Below are 26,592 nucleotides of genomic sequence, written 5' to 3'. Positions count from 1 at the left end.
CTCTCAACTGTGGAACCTTATATAGTTAGGTGTGTGCCTTTACAAATCATGTCCATCAATTGAATTTACCACAGGTGGACTCCAATAAAGTAGTAGAAACATCTCAAGGATGATCAATGGAAACAGAATGCACCTGAGCTCAAGTCCGGGTCTCATTTTTAATATATTTCAAGAAATTCTAAAAACCCGCTTTCATTTTGTGATTATGGGGTACTGTGTGTAGATTGAAGAGAAAAAACATAAAATTAATCCATTTTAGGATAAGACTGTAACGTAACAAAATCTGGAAAAATTGAAGGGGTCTGAATACTTTACGAATGCACCGTATTTAGTGACTAGGCAACGGGATAGATAATAAACAGTAACGGCATCGTGTGTGATGAGTCAAAAAAGTATCTTTCTCTCTATTGCTCTCTCTCTTTCTCTCTTTCTCTCGGAGGACCTGAGCCCTAGGACCATGTCTCGTGACTACCTGGCCTGATGACACCTTGCTGTCCCCAGTCCACCTGGTCATGCTGTTGCTTTCAACTGTTCTGCCTGCGGCTATGGAACCCTGACCTGTTCACTGGATGTGCTACCTTGTCCCAGACCTGCTGTTTTCAACTCTCTAGAGACAGCAGGTGTGGTAGAGATACTATGAGTGATCGGCTATGAAAAGCCAACTGACATGTACTCCTGAGGTACTGACCTGTTGCACCCTTGACAACCACGGTGAGTATTATTATTTGACCCTGCTGGTCACCTATTGGCATTTTAACATTTTGGCCATGTTCTGTTATAATCTCCACCCATCACAGCCAGAAGAGGACTGGCCACCCCTCATTCTATCTAGGTTTCTTACTAGGTTCCTGCGTTTGTAAGAAGTTTTTTCGAGCCACCGTGCTTCTACACCTGCATTGCTTGCTGTTTGGAGTTTTAGGCTGGGTTTCTGTACAGAACTTTGTAACATCAGCTGATGTAAGAAGATCTTTATAAATCAGTTTGATTTAAATTGGATTGATTAGTGCAAAAATGGTCAATGCAGATATTCCGGAGTCATTCTTATAGCTTGGGGGTAGAAGCTGTTCAGGTTGCTGTTGGTGCATCGGTACCGCTTGTCGAGCGGTAGCAGAGAGAATAGTATATGACTTGGGTGGCTGGAGTCTTTGACAATTTCTAGGGCTTTCCTCTGACATCGCCTGGTATAGAGGTCCTGGATGGCAGGAAGCTCGGCCCAGTGATGTACTGGACAGGACACATTACCCTATGTAGAGCCTTGAGGTTGGATACCAAACAGTTGCCATACCAAGAGGTGATGAAGCCAGTCAAGATGATCTCAAAGGTGCAGCAGTATAAAGTTATCTTCTTGAGGATCTGAGGGCCCATGCTAAATCTTTTCAGCCTCCTGAGGGGGAAGAGGCGTTGTCGTGCCCTCTTCACGACTGTGTTGGTAGGTGTGAACCATTTTAGTTCCTTAGTGATGTGGACACCGATGAACTTGAAGCTCTTGACCTGTTCCAAAACAGCCCTGTCGATGTGGTTATCCTCTTGCGAGGATAACAAAAATAGAGCTCTTTGGCCACGCACACCAGTAGTGGGTTTCGTGTCAAAAGAAAGATCCATGTGCAGAAAAGAACTGGTAACAATTTAAGAACCGGTAAGAATTTTAAATTACCCCTATTACTATGTAACATTAATAACTGTAATAAATGTATTAACACCATAGTAATTACATAAGTGTTACTATATAATGACTTGGTAAAAATGTTGTAGCATTATCAGTTATTCCACAATTAAACACGGATTACACGTCCACTTTCTGAAGGTTATCCCCATATGTAATTACTGATGTTATTACACATTTCTTGTTCCACTATGTAACTAATGTTTTGTAATTACATGTTTGAAAGTCACCTTTGACTGACCATGTTAATAACGGCAACCAAAATCTGACCTTGTTACATGTAAACTACAAGGTGCCACTACCATCGAATCTACATGTAATGCAATGGCTACCGATCATTTTCAATTGGTTTATTTCTTTGTTATGACCTGGCTCAATGGTTATACTGAATCAGGTGTAATGTAAGAACAATGTAGTTAAATTGGATATACTTGTATTTGTAAAGTGAAACCCTGTAGGGTATAACCTTTATAATTACAATGTAGTTACAATGTAACAACCGCAGCAGACAATAGGCTAACCAGAAGACAGGAGAACAATAGGTATAACCCTTTTTTGTTCAATTGTACTTAAAATGTATTAATCTTTAACAACCAACTCTGTAATTACAATGTTGTTACAAAATCGATGCTATTTCACTATTTTGAGACTTTGAGATTTTTGCACATTACAAACCGTTATAAACACAACAGATTAAGAGACCGAACTGGCATGTGGCTTCCATTTTGGCTGCAGAAGAGAGTGTAAGAGGTGTGAGGTCAGTGTGACAATTTCCTGGTGACAGTCCAGCATTCTTCTGGCTTCTTATTTTTTTATTTTGAATGTGCAAACGTACAATGTCACAAAATGTTTCATGAGTTTCTTTTGGGTTTTTGGAAATTTGAGAGTTCACAGGAAATGATGTCACAATGACCTCTCACACTCTCCTCTGCAGCCAAAATGGAAGCCACATGCTATTTCCACTGAGTTTCTAAACCCAGAGGCACATCGCACGCCTTCCGGGAACACTTGCGAAACAAACCAAGCAGACCAGGCCAGGGTTTGGGGTTTGAGAGAAGTGAAAAATTCTTCCTTAGTTGTTCATTTTCTTGACATCTTAAGCACAACCTAGATTTGAGCCAATGACTTAAGTAGTTGAACATGTTATTACTCCAACCTTGTGAAAGTGACAAACTGACACGTTTTAATTTTTGTCAAAAATAACTTTATATCGAGTGCCTTTGACAAGGTGAAAAACCTAACAATGTGCCCTAATTTGCTCCAGGGCCACCGTACAACTATGGGTGACCCTGTTAAACAACACATTTCACTGTACCTATCCTGTGTATGTGCCAATAAAACTTGTTCTTGATTTGACGGCCTCCACATGAGCAGTTCGGTGTGAGACGGCCGTTAGACCCGATGACGTGTTTCTGCACATGAGCTTAGCTAGCCAACATCGCCATGACATCGCCAATAAGTGTGATTGGGGATTTGTATTGGATAAGAAATGTCTGCCTATCTTCATTTAGCTATTTCTGTCTCTTAATTTGTTGTGCTTATAAAGGTTTGTAATGTGCAAAAGTGCAACTTAAGTCTGAAAATAGTGAAATAACATTGGTAACTAAATGTTTTATACGTTTCATGGCAATTTTGTAACATTTATTGACAGAGTTGGAAAACGTGTTGACATTGCGCCAGTGCTTAGCTACATTAGTGTAAAATTGGGAAATGCACGCTAGCTTTACCAACCTGTGTTAGTACGTTTTACTATCTAGTTAGTACATTTTACAAATAGTTATTGCTTGTTTGAAATGGGGAATTATATTTGAATGGTTTGAAAATGATATACATTTTCTCTTGTCTCCTTATTTCTCCTGGTTAGCCTATTGTCTCTTTGTTACATTGTAACCACCAAGTAATTAAACATGCCATTTCACTTTATATTAATTTGCTTGCTCCTGGGTAAGTAAGCACATTATAAATACATGTATAGGGAATGATCAATATTGACAGAATGGTTACCTTGAGGAAAATGGGGAGGGTCATGTTTTTTCAATTTCAGTCAAATGGGAGGGTTTAGTATTTTTAAATCTAGTCCAGGAGAGGTTCATGTAATTTGTAATTGACATTTTAATATTTCTCAATGTTTAGAATTATTTGCCTATTAGACTATACAGTGCCTTGCAAAATAATTCATCCCCCTTGTTTTGTTCTCCTATTTTGTTGCATAACAACCTGTAATTTAAATGGATTTTTATTTGTATTTCATGTAATGGACATACACAAAATAGTTCAAGTTGGTGAAGGGAAATTTAAAAAATAACTTGTTTAATTTTTTAAACAAAAATTCATAACAGAAAAGTGCTGTGTGCATATGTATTCATCCCCTTTGCTATGAAGCCCCTAAATAAGATCTGGTGCAACCAATTACCTTCAGAAGTCACAAAGTTAGTTAAATAAAGTCCACCTGTGTGCAATCTAAGTGTCACATGATCTGTCACATGATCTCAGTATATTTACACCTGTTTGCAAAACCACTAAGCAAGGGGCACCACCAAGCAAGCGGCACCATGAAGACCAAGTAGCTCTCCAAATAGGTCAGGGATAAAGTTGTTGGGTTGGGTTATAAAAAAATATCAGAAACTCTGAACATCCCACGGAGCACCATTAAATCCATTATTAAAAAATTGCATGCTCACCCAAAACTTGAGACATCTGTGGCATTGTGCAAAACTGCACATTTTAGAGTTGTCCCCAGCACAAGGTGCACATGTGTAATAATCATGCTGTTTAATCAGTTTTGTGATATGCCACACCTGTCAGGTGGATAGATTATCTTGACAAAGGATCAAATGCTCACTAACAGGGATGTAAACACATTTGTGTACAACATTTGAGATAAATAAGCTTCTTGTGCGTATGGAACATTTCTGGGATCTTTTACTTAAACTCATGAAACATGGGACCAGCACTTTACATGTTGCGTTTACATTTTTGTTCAGTCTAATATTCGGTTGCTTTTAAACGAGCCATCAATAAACTTGAAATCGCATTTCGTGGGATCAAAACCGAAGTCAAACCCATAGAGAGAAGATTGGCGCTGACATGAGTTGACATGTTTGCAATAAAATGGGGTCTACTGGGATATGTAAGTGCACCTCCTCTCTTTGGCAGTACATAATGAGAATCATGCATTGAGGTCATTCATGAGAAATCAATGTGATGTACTGTATTATGACAAACACATGTCAAACCCAATCATATTGCAGCTGCCACTGCTCAGTGACACCTTGTTCGGTGCTAAGGGCATAGCACTAAAAATGGTTGTGCTGACAATAGAGGCTAGGAAACATTGTCACTTTTTAAAAAACTGTTCACCTCTTAACCATCCAGTTTGTTATTATAAAAGGAAAGTTCTTAATGGGCTACGTAGCCGAGTAAAGGTTATGTTAATATATATGTAAAAAAAAAAATACAGTGCCTTCAGAAAGTATTCATACCCCTTGACCTATTCCACATTTTGTTGTGTTACAGCCTGAATTCAAAATGTATTAAATTTATTATTTTTCTCTCACCCACCAACAGACAATACCTCATAATGACAAAGTGAAAGCATGTTTTAGGACAATTTAGCAAATTATTTGAAAATTAAATACGGAAATATCTCATTTACATAAATATTCACACCCCTGAGTCAATACATGTTAGAATCACCTTTGGCAGCGATTACAGCTGTGAGTCTTTATGGGTAAGTCTTTAAGAGCTTTGCACACCTCTGATGTACAATAATTGCATTTTATTATTTTCAAAATTCTTCAAGCTCTGTCAAGTTGGTTTTTGATAATTGCTAGACAGCTATTTTCAAGTCTTGACATAGATTTTAAATCCGATTTAATTCAAAATTGTAACTAGGGCACTCAGAAACATTCAATGTCATCTTGGTAAGCAACTGCAGTGTATATTTGGCCTTGTGTTTTAGGTTATTATTTGTCTCCCAGTGTCTGTTCAAGAGCAGACTGAACCAGGTTTTCCACTAGGATTTTGCCTGTGCTCTATTCCATTCATTTTTATCCCAAAACAAAATCCCTAGTTTTTGCCGATGACAAGCATACCCTTGACATGATGCAGCCTCCACCATGCTTGAAAATATGGAGAGTGGTACTCACTAATGTTGTGTTGTGTTGTATTTGCCCCAAATATAACGCTTGATTTCAGGACATAAAGTTTGTTTATTGTATACTTTAGTGCCTTATTGAAAACAGAGTGCATGTTTTGGAATAGCTTCCTTCTTTTCACTCTGTCATTTTGGTTAGTATTGTGGAGTAACTACAATGTTGTTGATCCATCTCTTATCACAGTCATTAAACTCTGTAACTGTTTTGAAGTCACCATTGGCCTCATGGTGAAATCCCTGAGCGGTTTCCTTCCTCTTCGGCAACTGAGTTAGGAAGGATGACGGATCACCACCTCAAGCTGAACCTCAGCAAGACGGAGCTCCTCTTCCTCCCGGGGAAGGACTGCCCGTTCCATGATCTCGCCATCACGGTTGACAACTCCATTGTGTCCTCCTCCCAGAGCGCTAAGAACCTTGGCGTGATCCTGGACAACACCCTGACGTTCTCAACTAACATCAAGGCGGTGTCCCGTTCCTGTAGGTTCATGCTCTACAACATCCGCAGAGTACGACCCTGCCTCACACAGGAAGCGGCGCAGGTCCTAATCCAGGCACTTGTCATCTCCCGTCTTGATTACTGCAACTCGCTGTTGGCTGGGCTCCCTGCCTGTGCCATTAAACCCCTACAACTCATCCAGAACGCCGCAGCCCGTCTGGTGTTCAACCTTCCCAAGTTCTCTCACGTCACCCCGCTCCTCCGCTCTCTCCACTGGCTTCCAGTTGAAGCTCGCATCCGCTACAAGACCATGGTGCTCGCCACGGAGCTGTGAGGGGAACGGCACCTCAGTACCTCCAGGCTCTGATCAGGCCCTACACCCAAACAAGGGCACTGCGTTCATCCACCTCTGGCCTGCTCGCCTCCCTACCACTGAGGAAGTACAGTTCCCGCTCAGCCCAGTCAAAACTGTTCGCTGCTCTGGCCCCCAATGGTGGAACAAACTCCCTCACGACGCCAGGACAGCGGAGTCAATCACCACCTTCCGGAAACACCTGAAACCCCACCTCTTCAAGGAATACCTAGGATAGGGTAAGTAAGGGTAAGTAATCCTTCTCACCCCCCTTCTCTCCCCCAACAAGATTTAGATGCAAGTGGCTGTTCCACTGGTTGTCATAAGGTGTATGCACCAATTTGTAAGTCGCTCTGGATAAGAGCGTCTGCTAAATGACTTAAATGTAAATGTAAATGTGGATGCCTGTATCTTAGTAGTGACTGGGTGTATTGATACACCATCCAAAGTGTAATTATTAACTTCACCATGCTCAAAGGGATATTCATTGTCTGCTTTGTTTTACCCATCTACCAATAGGTGCCCTTCTTTGTGAGGCATTGGAAAATCTCACTGGTCTTTGTGGTTGAATCTGTGTTTGAAATGTAATGCTCGACTGAGGGACCTTACAGATGTGTGGGGTACAGAACTGTATGTGTGGGGTACAGAGATGAGGCAGTCATTAAACAATCAGTCCATGCAATTTGTTATATGACTTGTTAAGTAAATGTGTACTTCTGAACTTATTTAGGCTTGCCATAGTAAAGTGGTTGAATACTTATTGACTCAAGACATTTCAGCTTTTCATTTATATTTAATTTGTTAAAAAATAAATAAAAAAGGAATTACACTTTGACATTATAGGGTATTGTGGTTAGGCCAGTGTAATTTATACATGTTTTATTTAGCCTGTAACTCAACAAAATGTGGAAAAAGTCAAGAGGTGTACATACTTTCTGAAGGCACTGTAGTTCGGGTGAAACAGCACATGAAGACATTAACAAGGGAGCATAGGCTTTAGCTCATCAGTCTAATACAGTCTAGCATGCAGTCCACCCCCAAATTCAACCCCCAAACCCATGAGTAACACAGACACAGTGAGGCTGCTGCCTACATACACACTTGAAATCATTTGCCACTTTAATAAATGGATCACTTTAATAATGCCACTTTAATAATGTCTACATATCTTGTATTACTCATCTCATATGTATATACTGTAATTTATACCATCTATTGCATCTTGCCTATGCCGCTCGGTCATTGCTCATCCATATATTTATATGTATATATTCTTATTCAATTAATTTACTTAGATTTGTGTGTATTAGGTAGTTGTTGTGGAATTGTCAGATTACTTATTAGATATTGCTGCACTGATCTGAAAGACACTTACAGTGTAACAGCATATGAAGGCTTTTTTAAATATGAACTTAAAATGAAGCAAGGATATGCATAGTCTTGATACCATTTGAAGGGAAACACTTTGAAGTTTGTGGAAATGTGAAATTCATGTAGGAGAATATACTTGGGGCGGCAGGGTAGCCTAGTGGTTAGAGCGTTGGACTAGTAACTGGAAGGTTGCAAGTTCAACCCCCAAGCTGACAAGGTACAAATCTGTCGTTCTGCCCCTGAACAGGCAGTTAACCAACCCACTGTTCCTAGGCCGTCATTGAAAATAAGAATTTGTTCTTAACTGACTTGCCTCGTTAAATAAAGGTAAATATAACACATTAGATCTGGTAAAAGATAATACAAACAAAAAAACATGCTACTTTTTTTGGTATGTTTTTTTGTTCCATCATCTTTGAAATGCAAGAGAAAGGCCATTCTTTCAGATAGGAGTCTAGGTGTAATATAGCTTTTGGCCACCAGATGAGAGCAGTGTGTATGGAAAGTTTCAGACTGATCGAGGGAAGAATTACATTACTGCACAATATTTTGTATCAAGTCTGCCAGGAGTTTGCCCAAATGTGCTGAATTGGTCAATTGATACATTTTCAAGTACATAACTATAGAGAACATACAAAAATGCTATGGTAATACAAAAATGTAAGCTTACACACTCCCAGGAGTGTCATACATGATGGATCATTAGCTTATACACTAACTTTCACACATCTAGATGGCCGGGCGGGGTGGGTGTGGAGCCAGAGACAGCAGTGGGGTCAAACTGTAGACCCCAGTTCCTACATTTGAACATAAGAATGGATTTTATCAAACAAAACTATGCTACATTTTATCTCTGGGATGACAAATCAGAGCAAGATTACTGAATGTAAGTACATTATTTACCTTCAGAGGTGAATGTATCAAACCAGTTGCCGTGATATTTTTTTTTAATCCTCAAACAGTAGCATGTTATTTTTTGAGTGTAATAGCTACTGTTAATTGGACACTGCAGTTAGATTAACAAGAATTTAAGTTTTCAGCCCATATCAGACATGACTATGTCCCGGAATTCTAGTCACATTAGCGCACGCTAGCAACAACCGTCCCGGTTAAGGGATACTCATCCTGTAGAGGTTAGAATGCCTAGACTTTAGCTAACACAGTCTAATTATATGTAGGCAGGGATGGAAGTTAAGGATTTTGGGCACTGGCCAGCCAGGCTAGTAGACTGCAATTTGTACTAATGTGGTCTAAAAAGTACTAGCCACAGGCTAGCGTGCTAGGTGTCTCAGATTCGAACACAGGTACTTACAGTGGAACAGCACATGAAGACGATGATGAATGAGCCAATGACTCCTCCGATGCCGACCATCCAGGTCATCCGCAGGAACAGGATCACCCCGAAGATGTTCTGGATGCAGGGGAGGTACACTCCCATCAGGGTCCCCAGCGCTGGAGCCTGATTGGAGGGGAAGAGGAAGTGGACGCACACTTTAGGTACATGGGGTCTTTAATGACTGGGTTATTATATGCTTTTGTAACAGAAATGGATGTGTGAACTACGCGACAAGTAACCATAGCCAAGGATTTCTCATACGAGAATTTCAGGGAACCCTGGGAATTCTGGGAAAGTTACAACCCTACACAGTCCACTAGGACTACAGCACCACCAAGAGTCAGTGAGTAATTCTTACCCCGGGTGCAATATGGCAGTCTATTAAAATCACCCTGATACTATTCTGTTTTTCCATATAGTATTTGTATATTTTCTTTCCTCCCATGGGAATGAATGGTCTAGGAGCTGAATGGCACATTGACAGAGTTTCAAGGCCAACCCATGGACTGCAATTACTGATACTAGATGGGTGGAGAGGCTCTGTGTTGTTTGCTAGATTTATTCATGGGCAGTTTCTCCTCCTGTTTTTTGGGATGTGTTTTATGTGGCGTGTGTGTTTGTGGGGCTGTATGTGTGTGTGTGTGTACCTGTGAGTGTGTTACAGTTGAAGTGCGCCACAGTTGACCCCCATGCATAATGGAGTCATATTCATTTCCAGCTCAAGGACAACTTGGTCCAAAAAAACATATTTATCCCAATATCCAGTGGTGATCCTAAGTGAGTGAACAGACCCTCGCTGGCAATTTCTTATGAGATTTAAAATCAAAGACTAGGGGTGCATCTCAGCACTTTTACTTGGAATGCATAACCAAAGTCTCCGGGGGGAAATAGTGAGGAAATTAGTTCAAAATGGGTGGAACACAGCTTCCTTGCAGAAAGAATCATTTATGATATGCTCTTGATAATGTAAAAATCACTGTAAATGTCAAACTTCAAAATCATACTCCATGACAATTAACCTCAATTGAGGCAATTCAAAAGATATAATTACAGCACAATCGGTAATTTTAAATGGCTCTGACATCCACAGAAATATAATCACTAGAACGGAAGTCCCTTAACAAGTCAATGATGTCACAATTCTTGGACTGGTGGCTATTTAGGTTATACCCATAGGAGTAAAGCTCGGTCGAAAATATACAGGTTACGATAGCGTCGTCACAAACCTGTGACCAGCACCGTTGCAAGCAACCAGTGCCGTTGCTGACTCGCATAGCTGGTCCCGTTGTTGCAAAGAGTTATGAGATATCAGAAACCCGTTGTCTTAATGTTTGTCATCTTCAACCTAGGAGTAAAGCAGGAAGTAGTCCCAGGAGGAAGGCCTATTCTAGTGATTCTATTTCTATGGTGACATCGCTGCTAGTCTGATGAATAGGCTCGATGAGGATGTGAAGAGGGCTGGCCGACAACTCTTTTAAAATAGGCTTATCTACAGACATTGTTTTTGCTGTGTCAATCTGGTGTGTACCTGTAAGTGTTGTGAAGCAGTAATGGCTTTAAGGGAAGTCATTGTCCAATATGAAGCTGAAAGTGATGACAAAAATACCTTGAGAACACAACAGGACGAGATGGTTGCAAGGTTTCTTGAGCATAATGTTAACTTTGATACTTTAATGCTTCCTAACTGCAATTCTGAGAGTTTTCCAGGCCTGGGGGGGCACTGACTAATGCGAGAGAACATGCCTGGGGCTTGAACTGGCAGCAGCTGTTGAGTTGAGAAAGTAGACTTTTTAATTCAATCATCTCCGAGAAAAAAAAGGGCATCCTGATGAATTCCTGACCTTAAATGAATATTAAGCGTGCAAATTCTGGGTCTGATATAATTTGATTTGAAAAGCTGAATAAGAGCCTGTTTGGAGAGTCTTAAAAAGTCACACAAACATAATTATTTTCTCATTTTCCCGAGGAACAACAAGCCAAGTGTACACGCAGAGTTCCAATTAGAAAGCTCATCACTTGAGAAATGCTGCTGAAACTGTGCAGACAATGTTACATTGCCTGCAAACCTGTAGACTAGGTTTAGTCAAGCGGGATTGTGCAGTCCTGTGGCAGGCAGGAGACCCGGGTCTGAATCCAGTTTGTTAAACATATTTTGTTGTTCTGTATCAAACCTGACCACTGAGAGTATTAGTCAAATATATCTTCCACACCAATGTGGTAAAGTACTCTAGTAAAGTAGGCTGGAGTAATCCTGAATTATGGTTCATCTGGGCCAAATCCTTATTTTGTAACTCAAGGTAAGATTCAGCCACATATGTTTTGCGGAACCTCTTCTTCTAGCCTATTTCCCCCTGTCAATATTTTGCCCGTTATGGGACGCCATACAGTACTCAGGGGCTGACACTTTAGCTGACCTGTTTTTGTTAATTTCCCTCTGTTGGTTTTTATCTGACAGTTCACCTAACATCTATTCTTTGAAAACCTATTTTACACCCGCAAGCAACACCAAAAGGATGATTTATACTGGGAATTTTGTTCACCTTTAATCAATGATCAAAACCACGCATTCTCACCTTCCATATGGGAATGGCGAAGAACAAACATCAGTCCATCTTTGTCATCTCTCTCTCTCTCCTTATGGTAATGACTCTCACAGTTTGCCTGGGGTCTGGCTTATGCAAATGAGAGAGCTGCTGTGGCTGTGCCCTTCAGTGTGCAGTGTGCGGCAAGAATCTCAATAAAGTTGTTTTCTATTCCGAATTCAAACTCTAAAAGTTCCCTAGGCTTTCCACTTATTTAGAGATGGCTGTCAGATTTTTGTGTCTTGACTTTTGTCAGAATGGAATTTGCTTTTTCAAATAATTGAATGGCATCTGGGTTTTGCTATTATCATACTTTTATTTTTGCCTCCTTCAAATTTTATAGGCTACATTCCATTTAACCAATACAACATTTCCAGAAACAGCTCCAGTTTTTAGATGAATACACGTTGCATGGTTAATAGTGATTTCAATATGGGGGCAGTGGTACTGTTTAAAGTTAAGTTATTATGTAATAGGTTGAATTATTATGAGCTTAATGGATTTGTTTTGACCTTTCCCCTATGCTAAATGAGTGAAAGATACACCGAAAGCTAGATCCTAGAATGTTTGTTTGGTCTAAACAAAAAATGTGATTAAAATATACATGACATATGGCTGAAATATTCTCTTTTAAATCCAAATTATGCAGGAGGAATTAAGTGGATTTTTTTTAACAAGCACAGAATATTAAATGATCAAATGAGAGCCAACATTTGTCATTATAAATCCACCGTTTTTTCCCCCCAACTTTACACCACTTTCCTCCATCTTTCATCCACTCTTTAACATGGCTAGAATTAAGAACATAGAGTTTCCATGAACTTCCATACAAGTGGCTGGGCTATAGTCGCTTCAGGGGCGTATGTAATATACAATATACTCCAGGTGTAGTGGGCTGAAAGTTCACCTTCCATCTGTACTTTGGTGTAGAGTTGAAAAACTGCTGTAAATCGCTGTCCCTGCAGAAACATGATCACGGGACTATAGCCGGAGTATAGGGGTCAGATTCTAATAACATTTACTGTACGTTACTAGTGACAATACTGTATCCTTCCATTTACATAGCACATAGTGTGTAACAAATCACACGAGAGAGACGCCCAAGATTAAATGTATTTTCTGTAGGTACTACGATGTTGAATGATGCAGCGCTTTGCTAGCTTCCTGTCCTTTGCGCAACCACTCTGTTTGAGGGCGGTCAAATTAACAGAGCGCCCCTCTACGAAAAAGTATCTGAAGAGTACTCGTGACGGCTTATTTCCCCAGTTGACCTTTATGTATGGTGTCCATATTAGGACAATCCTCAGACTGTCCTAACATGGACACCGTATTAATGTGTCCAAACACTCTCAACCGGAGCACATCTTAAATCAGTGAAAACAAGCTACAGTGTAACTGTGAATTCCATTTGATAGCTGCGTCATTATTCCCTCTAATACCCTTTTCACACTACTGAACTGAGCCGTGCTGGTTAGGCATCCACCATAGTTCCTAGAATCGCGCTGGGAAGGGACATGTGAAAAGAAAATATCCAAACCAGGGCAGTATGGGCCCTTGTCAAAAGTAGTGCACTATCAAGGGAATATGGTTCCATTTGGGAAGTCGCCTAGCTACTGTATGTGTATATCAATGGGCTCTTTCTATCTACACTCTATTCTCAACAACACCATTCACACTGGGTGGACAAATACCCATACACAACAAGAACCCACAAAGGTGGAACACAGCAACAATCAAAGTGAGAGATAGCCCTCCCGTAGTTGTTCAGCGCTTCCACACACAGTAGAGCAACACAAAAGACCCTCAGCCCTGCATCTCAGTCTACTGTCGGAGAGGTCTCGATGGCTAACAATACACAATATATCCCTGCAGAAACATACACCCAGATTGGAAAAAGCTGTGAAAATTGCTATCTACAAGCTTCAACACTGTTTACAACATAGGGTTATTTGTTAACTTTCTGTCCCAAATGGCACCTTATTCCCTCGACAGTGCAGCCACCTGAGAGCATTATGTAGGGAATAGGGTGCCATTTGGGGCACATGCAGGGTCTCAGTAAGATTATTATAACGCTACCAGGCAGATAGACAGTGAGCATGTCCTGTAGCCTACACAATAATAATGACCAACAATACACTTGTTGAGATTGGCCAAAATGCCACAAGATTGGGAAGAAAAAAACGTATTGAAAAACAAAAAAAAGAATGTGTCTACATTGAGAAGTAGCCACAGCAGATGGGACACTTGTTTCTATTGAATTACTCCGTATGGGGGATCCAATGGCTCTATTTTAGGGAGCTCCACTTCCATTCACATTCAATTGGCATTTCATTCCCGGACCTAGACTTCTAGAATCGGGAGAACTAGTGAGGCCCAATAGAAAATCGGCTGGTGATTTCCCTCTGGACCGTTGGAGCTGGAACAGTCGAGAACGGAGAAAGCGGCGACCGCGTTGCCACTACGGGTTGGCGCCGCGGTGTTGAGAAGAGACAGCTGCCCCACGACCCCCTGGGATACGCAGTCAGCCCAGTGCTATCTGGCTCAGGTGTGGTGGTCCCACAGCAGGCTCCACCTCCTGCCAACCCCCCCGCTCGTAACAGCTGCTTCAGAACCAGCTCTCTGCCACCTTGCTACCCAGGTGCCCCCATCCTCGCCAACCCTTACTCAATCGCCCCCTCACTCGACCCTTAGCCACCCCAGCCACCTGAGACCACTCGCAGGGCCCTCTTATTCTCCACAGACACAAACACTGGAGGCCGATAAGGATTCTTTACAAATGCACCCTTCATGGCCTGGGGTTGTTTAGCTGTTAGTGTCGCTGAATTCAGACCACGTGTGTCGGTGTGTATTCTAATCTGGCCCGCACCCTTCTGACACAAACCCTCTTTCAACTTTCTTTATCTCACAGTCTCTATCCAATATAGAAAAAGCACTCAAGGAATGGGACTGCTGCCTTCCTTCTTTCGTGTTATGTGAAAGGTTCTACGAGCGCTGTCTACAGATGGTCTACTAATGTTGTACAGGCTCCTGAACAAAAGCAAAACACGTTTGATATTTATCTTCTCACGCATTGCATAAATGCCATCATGAAAGCCATTAAATGTGCTTCTAGAACTCTGTTAAGTGTTGTGTGTCATGTAGTGTGTAGGCAGCTTCAGAGGATATATAGAGGACTGGTTAAGGCATTTGGACAGCTTTTTCCTGGTATGAGAGATTGGTTTTGGGTGGGGAGAATGAGATAAATGGGGTCAGGTGAGAGAAGAGGAGAAGAGAAATGAGGAGATGAGGTGAGGGAGGAGGAAAGATGAAGAGAGAAAAAAAAGGTAGAGGAAATGAGAGGAAATGGACGACCTCGCTGCAGAGGATGGAACAAGACAAAAACTAGGAGGGGAGATACGGCTGAGGAGATTAGGAAATAGGAAAAAAAGAAGAAAGGAGAGGAGAAGAAAGAAGATCTGTTGCTGAGGGGAAAAGAGAAGAGCGGACTTGAACTCACTACTGCAGTAACTGTCTGGAAGAAAGCTGACGTAGCTGGAGGGTATACAGTACTGTACAATTGAGGTGATAATATAGTAAGCAGAGCGAGCACAGATGCTCTACCTCGACTTCTAAAGCAATACAAGTGCTGAGGTGCAACGAGAGGTGTGGGAAGCGGGGGCTAGGAGCTTGCAATGCCATCTTCGCGCTCTGTTGCGCAAACAGGAGTTGACAGGGCTAATGCGTTTCAGCTCAGGTGTGCTGAATTACTAAAGAGGGGAAGAGAGAGAGGAGAGAGGGCACCAAATATCTCCCTCCAAATGTCCGCCGACAGGTGTGGATTAACCCGCTGCACACTGGTCAATGGTGTGTGTGTGTAGGAGAGAGACAGTGGCAGGGAGAGGTAGAAGAGAGAAGGAGAGGAGAGGGAGTGAGTGAGGTGAGAAGAAGAGGTGTGTGTGTGTGTGTGTGTGTGTGTGTGTGTGTGTGTGTGTGTGTGTGTGTGTGTGTGTGTGTGTGTGTGTGTGTGTGTGTGTGTGTGTGTGTGTGTGTGTGTGTGTGTGTGTGTGTGTGTGTGTGTGTGTGTGTGTGTGTATTTGTATGTCTATGGTGAATGTGAGAGGGGACGGGAGAGGAGAGAGAGAGAAAGGGGGAACGGGGGATGTTTGTGCATGGGTAGAAAAAGTGCCTATGTCTATATGTGCATGTGTGTCATTGAGCCAAGTGCATAGGAAGAACATGAAGTGCTGCAGGCCAGAATTATTACTAAATGGTCATTCCTGCTTGCTGGAATATTCTGCTACAGGATAGCAATGAATACTGTTTAGTTTTAACCCTACTGTTTGCTAAGCAGGGGCATATGTAAGCTGTGAAATCTCCATTTAGCTCGATTATCAACACTGTCAAACTGCAGACGGAACTGTAGTATAACATGAAGCAACATTAATCAAGATACAATCTTCGCAGGGCTACCGGCATGAATACTAATGCAAGACTGGGGCTTCTAATGAGAAAATGAAGAGGCATTGCAAAACACAATGACCTGGAAGGAAAGCACCATCAGAGATGGGGATGCAGTATTTTTCACCACACCATCATAATTCTTCCCAATAGCCCCCACAGATTGGGGGAACGGTGTCCATCTTAACCCCGGCAACCTCCAGACTGTTCCCTGATGTCACACGGTATGAAAACCCTCTAATCTCTCTTTTCACACTGCGCCGTACAAAACGCCCGGCCTGTCATACTCAATGGGTTGATGATGAAAGGGAGAGAGAGGAAACAGGATAGGAGAGAGAAAGGGATCGTTGTCGGAATGACAAACGCCATCGGGCTGCCTTAATGAAAAGCCTCTCCTGTTGACGGGGAGATTGCCTTTGGAATGGGCTGCTGATTGGAGAAGCAGCTGCTTGGCGTACCGAGCAGGCTAATTAAGTATCGAAGGGCCGGGGAAGGTGACCGGGAAGATTAGCCTCTGCTGCCCGGCACTTCCATTGGAGGAGTACTGAGTCCAATATATCTATCTCTCAACTCTCTGCTCTAGTCAGCCATTTCCCTGGACTGGTGGGTAGGAGGTTGGTGCAGGGATATAGTGGAAGATAAAAGAAAGTGGCAACTGAAAAGACTGTAACAGTAAGTAACTTAAACGCTAATGCAGAGGAACAGTCCAGGTAAAAAGGACTGACAAAAATGAGGAAGGTAAACAGAGAGCCAGAAAAAATAATCGAGAACCAAATATAGAATGAAACCAAACAGAAATAGATGGGGAAAAACTCAGGGTGAAAATGCTGTGAGTCAGGCTCTGACTGAGTTGTGCTATTTTACAGGTCTGACTGACCAGTGCTGTGTTACAGGTCTTTTCTTTTTTTTTTTACCTTTATTTAACTAGGCAAGTCAGTTAAGGACAAATTCTTATTTTCAAGGACAGCCTCAGAACAGTGAGTTAACTGCCTTGTTCAGGGGCAGAACAACAGATTTTTACCTTGTCAGCTCAGGGATTTCATCTTGCAACATTTCGGTTACTCGTCAAACACTCTAACCACTAGGCTACCTGCCGTCTGACTGGCCAGTGTCGTTACAGGTCTGACTGACCAGTGCTGTGTTACTGGTCTGAGTGACCAGTGCTGTATTACTGGTCTGACTGACCTGTGTTGCAATAGCAACTTACCTTGACAGGTTTCTTCTTCTTTTTGTCTTCCTCCTCATTGTCGGCCTCCTCCTCGTGCTCCTTGCTGCCCTGGGGGAGGTTAGAGTAGTTGGCCAGACTACTGAGCATAGACGATACCATGGGACTGGTCTCCATCTCCTCCTGCAAAGTACATTGACACAAACAGGGTAACATAACAATTGGTCAATTCCATAATAAAACTGCAGTAGGCAAAGTAGTGAGCATATTGACATAAGATGGATTCCCTGCATGATGGATTCCCTGCATGATGGATTCCCTGCATGATGGATTCCCTGCATGATGGATTCCCTGCATGATGGATTCCCTGCATGATGGATTCCCTGCATGATGGATTCCCTGCATGATGGATTCCCTGCATGATGGATTCCCTGCATGATGGATTCCCTGCATGATGGATTCCCTGCATGATGGATTCCCTGCATGATAGATTCCCTGCATGATGGATTCCCTGCATGATGGATTCCCTGCATGATGGATTCCCTGCATGATAGATTCCCTGCATGATGGATTCCCTGCATGATGGATTCCTGCATGATGGATTCCCTGCATGATGGATTCCCTGCATGATAGATTCCCTGCATGATAGATTCCCTGCATGATGGATTCCCTGCATGATGGATTCCCTGCATGATGGATTCCCTGCATGATGGATTCCCTGCATGATGGATTCCCTGCATGATAGATTCCCTGCATGATAGATTCCCTGCATGATAGATTCCCTGCATGATAGATTCCCTGCATGATAGATTCCCTGCATGATAGATTCCCTGCATGATGGATTCCCTGCATGATAGATTCCCTGCATGATAGATTCCCTGCATGATAGATTCCCTGCATGATAGATTCCCTGCATGATGGATTCCCTGCATGAAGGAAGATGACATGATGCAAAATAAAGCGGGAAGCAATATGACAAAATTGGGGTGTAAAATATAAAATGTGCAATATGAATACAAGCTACTTAAAACAGTATATATGCAGCAAACCACTCATCATTTCAAATGTAATACACTTGGCTTTTTGCTTATGAAGGTAAATGGCTTTGTCTCAGTCATTTTCCGTAGCAGTTTGGAACTGTGCTTGTATTAACCTGAGGTGATCACTCGCCCTTCAAACAGTAATTACCCTCATTAATCGATGCCAGGGCCCTTATTCAATCACTCGCTGATCCGTGAATGTGTGTGTGTGTGTGTGTGTGTTTGTGTGTGTGTGTGTCTGCCTACAAATTCCAGTCTCACAGGCAGGACCATACTCTGGTCATCATACAGTTGGCTTTCGTTGCATATGCATGAGTAGGTATCTGTCCGTCCGCCCGTCCGTCCGTCTGTCTGTGCATTCGTTCCTGCATGTGTGTGTGTGTGTGTGTGTGTGTGTGTGTGTGTGTGTGTGTGTGTGTGTGTGTGTGTGTGTGTGTGTGTGTGTGTGTGTGTGTGTGTGTGTGTGTGTGTGTGTGTGTGTGTGTGTGTGTGTGTGTGTGTGTGTGTGTGTGTGTGTGTGTGTGTGTGTCTATACATACCTCAAACAGAGCCATATGTTTGCCATCGTATTGCTGGCTCTTCTCTGTGGCTTCACTGCTGTTGATGAAAGGGCTGCTCTCCTTGGGGTTCCCATCACCTGACAGAAGAGACACAGAACCATCATCAGATGGGCTGAAATACAATGCATCCCCATTCTATTCAATACCTAAAATGGTCAAATGTTTCTCACGTCTCCCTGTTCTACAATTTGATACCTTAAAAGCGCAATGCGTAATTTGATTCACTACGTCTTTATGAATAAACAGAAGCCGTTGCCCATCAGAGCTTCATTCCCCAAACAAGAGACCCATCACATATGTGATGTCATGTTTTGGGACTGCAAGGCTTTGAACAGGGCTGATAGCCCCAGTTAAGTGCTCACTTTAAAAAAAAAAGTCCACTGGGTTTCACACTCGCTTGCCTGTCAGTCGAACTTGCAAGGACGACCTTCCCTGAAACACATATTTTAATTTACGCTCTGAGCTCCTCTCACCTGGGGTCATGTCTTGGACTGTGCCACGAGTCAAGCTATTTTGAGTGAAAACGCAGCCTGTGCGGTTGACGTTAGTGTACCGCTAACTGCATGCCCCCTCTGTACTCTCTATGGGGGAGTGAAGGAGAGAGTGGGTGATGAGAGACTGAGAGACAGAGAAAGGGAAATGGAAAAAAATTATAGAGATAGAGAGAGAGAGAGAGAGAGAGAGAGAGGGAGGCAAAGAGACAGAGAGCTGCGGAAGGAGAATATTAAAAGCTACTGGCGGTACTTCAATTCCAGCTCACGTCGCCCCACACCCAACCAAAAATACCTGCTCTGTTTAAAATGTAGGCCTGTCCATTTAATCCAACATGTTGTGGGTTTTTCAGGGCACGTCATATATTTCCACCCATAGACAACAATATCAGATGTACTCCAGAAGAAAACTGCACACATGCACTGTACTGTACATTAATATACAGGAATCACTACTATGTTGTAAAGAAATCAATGCCCGCACGCACATACGAACACAAGGCTTTAGGCTGTTGTAAGACTCCCCTGGGATTCAAAGCCCAGGTCATTTGATCTTTTGCTGAACAGCCTGGCAGCCTTCCTTAGATCATCAAAGAAGAGACAGCTTGAGTCATACTTGAGCAGTGTTGTGCTTGACAGGGTAATACACTCTAAAAGTGAGTGGTCTACAAAACTCTCATATCCTTTATCTCTCCCCCGGCCCATCTCTCCTGATAGTAAATGAATTGGAATTCCAACATCAAAAGGAACCATTTTGAATGTATGAAAATAAGTGATGGTCCTCAAAGACATCCTGCCCTTTTTTTTTCTTTCTTTGACCCTCTTCTCTACTTATCGTTCGTCAATCTCATCCCGCCATGCAAACTGTAACTGATCGCTTAAAGAGGCAGTCAGCAAGTACTTTGTGAACCAAGCTTTGACTCTGGGGGAAGAATACAGTCTGTGTTTAGTACCTACCTGAAATGTCCTTTCTCAAAAGTAGAATGTCATCAACGGTCCCAAAGATGATGTGTAATAACATTGATGATCTACTCACTATTCCAAATGTCAGTGACAGTATGAACTGGTGCTGCAGCATATGCCCTATGGTATGTCATGTATCATAATATCATCAGTAAATCCTATACTGAAATCCCTATGCATATGATGTCACAGTGCTTGATTGAAAAACATTCCAATATTCCCAAACTTGGAATGTATGGTATATATACCATTGATTGTGTACTCCCCTTTCCCCATATCTCAGTTACAAAGTAAATATATGAGGAGGCATATACTGTACAAGGTATATCCTATATATTGATATTATCAGAAAACGGTGACGTCACAGACAGCGCTATGCAGCAGACGATGATTACTTATCAAAAGGTGACAAGGCATCTGGCGCGTCACCACTCGAGAGCACGTTATGTTCCTGGCAGGAGGCTCTTGAAGGTTTCCAGTCACTTGCAGGCCCCTGGAGAATCCCCCCTCCCTCTTCATCCTCCTGTCTCCACCCCCCTGCTGCTAGTCAATGTCACCGCTGCTTATTTAACTACATCTTGGTTAAATGGTTCTGTGAGTTGGTGTAAAATGACATTTGAGCAGATTTCAATGATATATATGATGTGGCCATGAGTAGAGAGGGATTCCTAACATTTTGGGCATTTTTTGGGGTGTGTAGTACAATGCCAATATACCACAGCTAAGGGTGGTTCTTAGGCACGACACAAAGCAGAGTGCCTGGATATTGGCCATATACCACAAACCCCCAAAGTGCCTTATTGCTTTTTTTAAAAACGGTTTCTAACATGGTCCCTACAAACCCCCACTGTCACAAACCAAATGCTGGGCTAGAAGCAGGGGGATATAATGTGTTCATAAATTCCTTATTATTTTTCTCTTGTTATTTGCCTTGGAGCATCGTAGTGATTATTCAGAAAGAACAGTAGACAAGTATTTTTGTGTCATACCCGTTGATGTTGCGATAGGTATTCCTATTGTTTACGAATGGAACAATTGACAGTCTCCGGAAGTTAGCTTAAGACTTGAACATCTGAGCTTTCCATTGTACAGTGGGTGATTGTGCTGCGTAGAATGCACAAGCTCAGTGTAGCGCAGCGCAGAAGCTCATATTTTCAGCTTCGCGCAGCTCTTGCACAGATAGCACCCCACAAAATGTGGACAGAGTTTAAAGGGGTCTCCTTGAAGGTGAAGAGCCACAAGAGTGAATGTTGACTCTTTCAGAGTGCTAAGCTAACAACGGTAGAGGCCATTTACGGGTGTTTGCTGCTGGGTTTCGGTGTCAATTTCCTCTCAACCCTAGGCAATTCAGGGATTGAATTGTATTTCGTACAGAGAGGTGCCATGTCCAACATGGAACTGACCCCCATTTCTGGGGTACATGTTAATATTTGCAGTATCCCAAAGTTTTCTTCCCCCACATAGTGCATAGCCAAATGGCTTAATTCATGTGCATTAGCTACCTCATGCACTCATCCCCTCTGGCTCAGCCCAGAGGTGTGCTGCTCACTGCTCATCCTTGTGCCATAATTGAGCTGTGGGTTATCTCGATGCAGTGACCCAGCTTGCTGACATGGTTACAACTGTAGGTATAAGGTGAATGATGTCCGGTCAGCATTGCTATGCAATCTGTACTGTAGTACTCATGTGGTGCAGATTATAGAGTGTGATTCTAAGGCAGCCATCAGTGCTAACTATTACGCTCTGCGAAAATGTCAGATCGGTATCCAACTGAAAGCAAAGCAAACCCACACTGTCACTAAACCAACACTGGGCTATTTGAACACACACAAACGGACACATAAAATCATGCCTACACATGCCCACATAGGGCCATAAATAGATATGTAGCTGATCTCTTTCTTTCTTTCCTTCCTTCGATCTCTGTCTCTCTTCTCTCTCTGTCACACACACACACACACACACACATCCACTGACACACGCACGTCATACTGTCATATTGTCACATTTCCAATTAACATAGAATGCGACCAATGATAGCAATGCAACAATGTTCTCCTCTCAAACCAACTATTGACAGGACAAAGCAATTTACCCTTGGGAAAACTGAGTATGCACGACATCCCTCCAATTATTATCAATATGCACTAAGCGGGTGCGCAATCTCAACATGACTTTTCATGCCGCCCTGCCACGGAGGTTCCGCCTTTGACACAGCCGCTCTCAACTTCAACCGACCAAAAGCTGACGGCAGCCATTTTCTGATTGGCTGGAGACGCAATGGGCAAAAGGACTTTGGCACATTTACGAAGAGAGCTAGGAGAGAGCTATCCTAGCTCTTAGCACGTTGACCAGCGACGTTGTCTTCCCGTCATGAACGGGTAGGCATTGTAATTGTTTCTCACGGCTTCGTGCCATACCGCTAGCCGGGCACATCAGCTTTAATTTCTCTTAAACGCTAGGACTATCCATCAGCTATCTGCCTCAGACACCTGGCAGAAGGATGCTTGTTTGAAAGTCCAGGAAGTTGAATACAAATCGGCGACCCCTCCAAAACTCCATTTGTTTCCTGTCTTTAGATTCTGGCGGTGAGGGTGGGATATGCTACTGCAAGAGAAAACGACGATTCAGATATTATAGGGTCTAAGAATAACACACGTTGATTTGTATATTATTCTTTGTTTTTCATTACAATTTGAATTTGTGAGGTTCCTTGTCATTTTATGACCCGATATTGACATTTTCATGTGTACATTTAATCGCCACGGGCAAAATGGATACAATACACTATCATTATACCTATTGCATGATTTAACTGACTTATCTCATCTGGTTTGGACCTATACCCTTTTATAATCCCTCTCTGTATCGTGTATAATATTAGTATTGAAAGTATTAAAAAAGCTTTGTGGCCAAATGGCAGTGGAGTGGAGCTGTGTCCCAAATGGCACCCTATTCCCTATATAGTGCACTACTTGACCGGCCGTTCTTCTTTCCCCAGACTCTCTGCTCCATCAAAAACAGACTCTGTCAGGCAAGCCGCCGCAGTGGGGTGCGGTGTACTGCATCCCCATTGGAGCTTCACGATCATGGTCCTCCAGGTACTTGGCAGCCTGGCAGGCAGGGTTTGGAGAGGAGCAGTCCCTGTTCTGTGCAGTGTAACCACTAGGCAGAGGAACATCACTCCTGCACAGTGACTGCCTAGAGGGCCATGAGTTGCATTAATTGGTGGGCTGTGGAGCTTGACAGGGCTGGAAGGAAGAAGGGACACGGAAAGGAGGATGAGAGAGGGAGGGAGGAAGAAAGAGGGATTGAACCAATTCCTTATACACTGGTAGAATAATTGCCTGCAGAGCTAAGGTGATTCACACCTCGACTCCTTTACCTTTTTTAAGCTGTGTAATAGGGAGGGAAGAAGAGGGCGGTGGGGGAGTGGGGGAGAGAGGAGCAAAGCCAGAGAAGAGGAGATTGACATATTTTCATGAAGTCATACATTTAAAATTCACCCTCACTCCCCACATGCCAGTGAACCAATCTCGGAGGAAAATTTCCGCACCGGTGCCAAAGTGATGCCAATTCAGGACGCTGACCCAAAACCTATCACACTTTTATTACACTTGGCACATTTTTGGATAAGGTGCTCCTGACAGAGGAGAAACGAGCTAGGCCCAAATTGAATACTGCGTGAGAGAGAGAGATCCAAACGCCAGGTCTGATGGGGAAAGGGGTTCGTTCGGTCCGGATCAGTTATCCACTTGCCGGGTCTGATCGAAGACGACATCTCGCCTACCGATTTTAATGGAATATGTGCAGGTGTGAATTGCCGCCGCAAATTAGCACCTGAGGCGTATCCTGCCGACTGACCCTTGTCTCCCTTGGCTCAGACAGATTCTTGTCTCAAAATCCCAGATGACAGGACAGTGAGCACACACTCCCAGTCGAACTGTCAACAGCCCTTTTCCCTTGTCTCTGTTGACAGCTGGGAACAAGTAGAGCTCTCGGAGTACTGCCTGTCAGACAGAGAAAACCCATCTCACGGCATGAACCCGGAGAAAATAGCCTACCCTGAAGAGAGATGGGAGGGAAAGGTGTGAAATCACTCCCAGAGGAAAGGGGGGAGAGAGAGAAGTAGGGACTAGGAAAGGGTCCGAGAGAAAGAGAGAGAGCATGTAGATGAAGAGAGAGAGAGGGGAGAGAGCGAGGGAAAGAAAGAAAGAAGTTGAAGAGGCTGAGAGAAATATAGAAACAAAAGACTTAAATACCAAGACAGACATGACAGTGAAGGAGAAAGAGAGAGAGGTCCAGCCTATTATGTGAGCATTCTCCAATTCAAACACTCTGTCATCACCATGTTCTTCTTTTGACAGAAGTGGCACATAAAGTGGCACATAAAGAAGTCTAATGTCACCCTTTCACCGTTGCTTCATGGATGCCGTAAGGTTAAAGCCTTTGTGCTCCTGCTCCATTAGTCTTCTTAAAGCTCCCATTTTCTCCCTCTGTTTATGGGTAAACTGCACCTTTCATAATACAAAGGCCACTTCACTTCAAAGGGCCCTTTTATGGACCCTGAAACTGTAGCCAAACTGCCTTTACCAGACTATTCAGATTAAACTGGTCCATTCATCACCACTGGCTGAGTTTCCTGACATGTTCAATGAAGTGTGTGTGTGTGTGTGTGTGTGTGTGTGTGTGTGTGTGTGTGTGTGTGTGTGTGTGTGTGTGTGTGTGTGTGTGTGTGTGTGTGTGTGTGTGTGTGTGTGTGTGTGTGTGTGTGTGTGTGTGTGTGTGTGTGTGTGTGTATGAGACAACAAATCTTAAAATAAGATGATCCTGTTTTATCGTATTCACAAAAAGTAGCAGTTGCATATTATCTGTCATGCTTATCGTAGAAGGGTATAAAGGCTGGTGATTTTTTGGCAATGCATTTGGATTGCACACTATTTCCCACACATTTCCTGAACCCAAAAGTTGACATAACAACATCAGAACTCATGTGTATGTAAACGCATACATCCAAAAGATACAGGATGCCGCGGTTGAAGGCCTGATAACCAACAATGACGAGACAACAACCTCTCCCTCAACATCAGCAAAACAACGGAGTTGAATGTTGACTTTAGGAATCAGAGGAAGGAACATGCCCCGATCCACATCAACTGGGCTGCAGTAGAAAGAGTCAGCAGTTTTAAGTTCCTTGGCATCCACATCGCTGAGGACTTGACAGTCCGGTCACAACTTGTGGACTTGTTTACGTGCTGCTGAATGGTTTGTTGCTAACTATACCTAGCTAGCTGACAACTGTATGGTTTTTACTTTCTCATTTTTAATAACCGTTTTATATTTTTCCTTTTTTCATTCAACTTTTTCACCTCAGACGCTTTATTTGGACATGTTTCTGCAGGACCTCCACCAGTCGAAGCTAAGTAGTAACATTAATATTATACAATCTGACTGCAGAAGCTGTACTCATAATATACAGGAGAAATATCGCCTTACGGCGAGGATAACTGTGCTGCAAGCCCAGCTTCAGGGGCATTCGTTAGGCAAACGTAATTTAAGCGTAGGAAAGGATGAAACAGTGTCTGTGCCTCCAATAAGTACAGATATTTTTTAGTGCAGATTTTTTTTACGTTTGCAATTGCAAAACATAACCTGCTTAGACCCAACCAGGGATCATCAAAAGCCGTGCTATAAATTCTCGGACAACCGAAAGATTCCTAAATGCCCTTCCAGACTCCCTCCACCTACCCATGGACGTTGGAGTATAAAAATCGGTTAACCACCTAACTGAGGAACTTAACTTAATCTTGCGTAATACCCAACCCCTCTTATCTCAGCCTCCAGTATTTATGCTGCAGTAGTTTGTGTCGGGGGCTAGGGTCAGTCTGTTATATCTAGTATTATATCTGTTATATCGAGTATTTCTCCTGTCTGATCCAGTGTCCTGTGTGAATTTAAGTATGCTCCCTCTAATTCTCTCTCTCCCTCTCCCTCCCCTCCCGGAGGACCTGAGTCCTGGGACCATGCCTCAGGGACTACC

The 26,592-nt window shown here is 42.8% G+C and overlaps 1 protein-coding gene across 3 annotated transcripts in view; it reads right to left on the bottom strand.

Annotated features, from left to right (window-relative positions):
- The window catches only part of LOC118388930 (solute carrier family 12 member 5-like), a 289,966-nt gene that overhangs the window by 88,041 nt on the left and 175,333 nt on the right, over positions 1–26,592 (bottom strand). For all 3 annotated transcript variants that reach the window (XM_035778534.2, XM_052527249.1, XM_035778535.2), the window contains exons 2-4: positions 19,078–19,175; positions 17,541–17,681; positions 9,291–9,437 (exon numbers count right to left, since the gene is read on the bottom strand). In XM_035778534.2, the coding sequence (XP_035634427.1) occupies positions 9,291–9,437; positions 17,541–17,681; positions 19,078–19,175 (386 nt within the window). The remainder of the gene's footprint in view (positions 1–9,290; positions 9,438–17,540; positions 17,682–19,077; positions 19,176–26,592) is intronic.

Source organism: Oncorhynchus keta, chromosome 10 (genome assembly GCF_023373465.1).
Source record: "Oncorhynchus keta strain PuntledgeMale-10-30-2019 chromosome 10, Oket_V2, whole genome shotgun sequence".
Classification (NCBI taxonomy): Eukaryota; Metazoa; Chordata; class Actinopteri; order Salmoniformes; family Salmonidae; genus Oncorhynchus; species Oncorhynchus keta.
The sequence above is the reverse complement of the archived record's forward strand: the minus strand, read 5'-3'. Positions and strand labels throughout refer to the sequence as shown.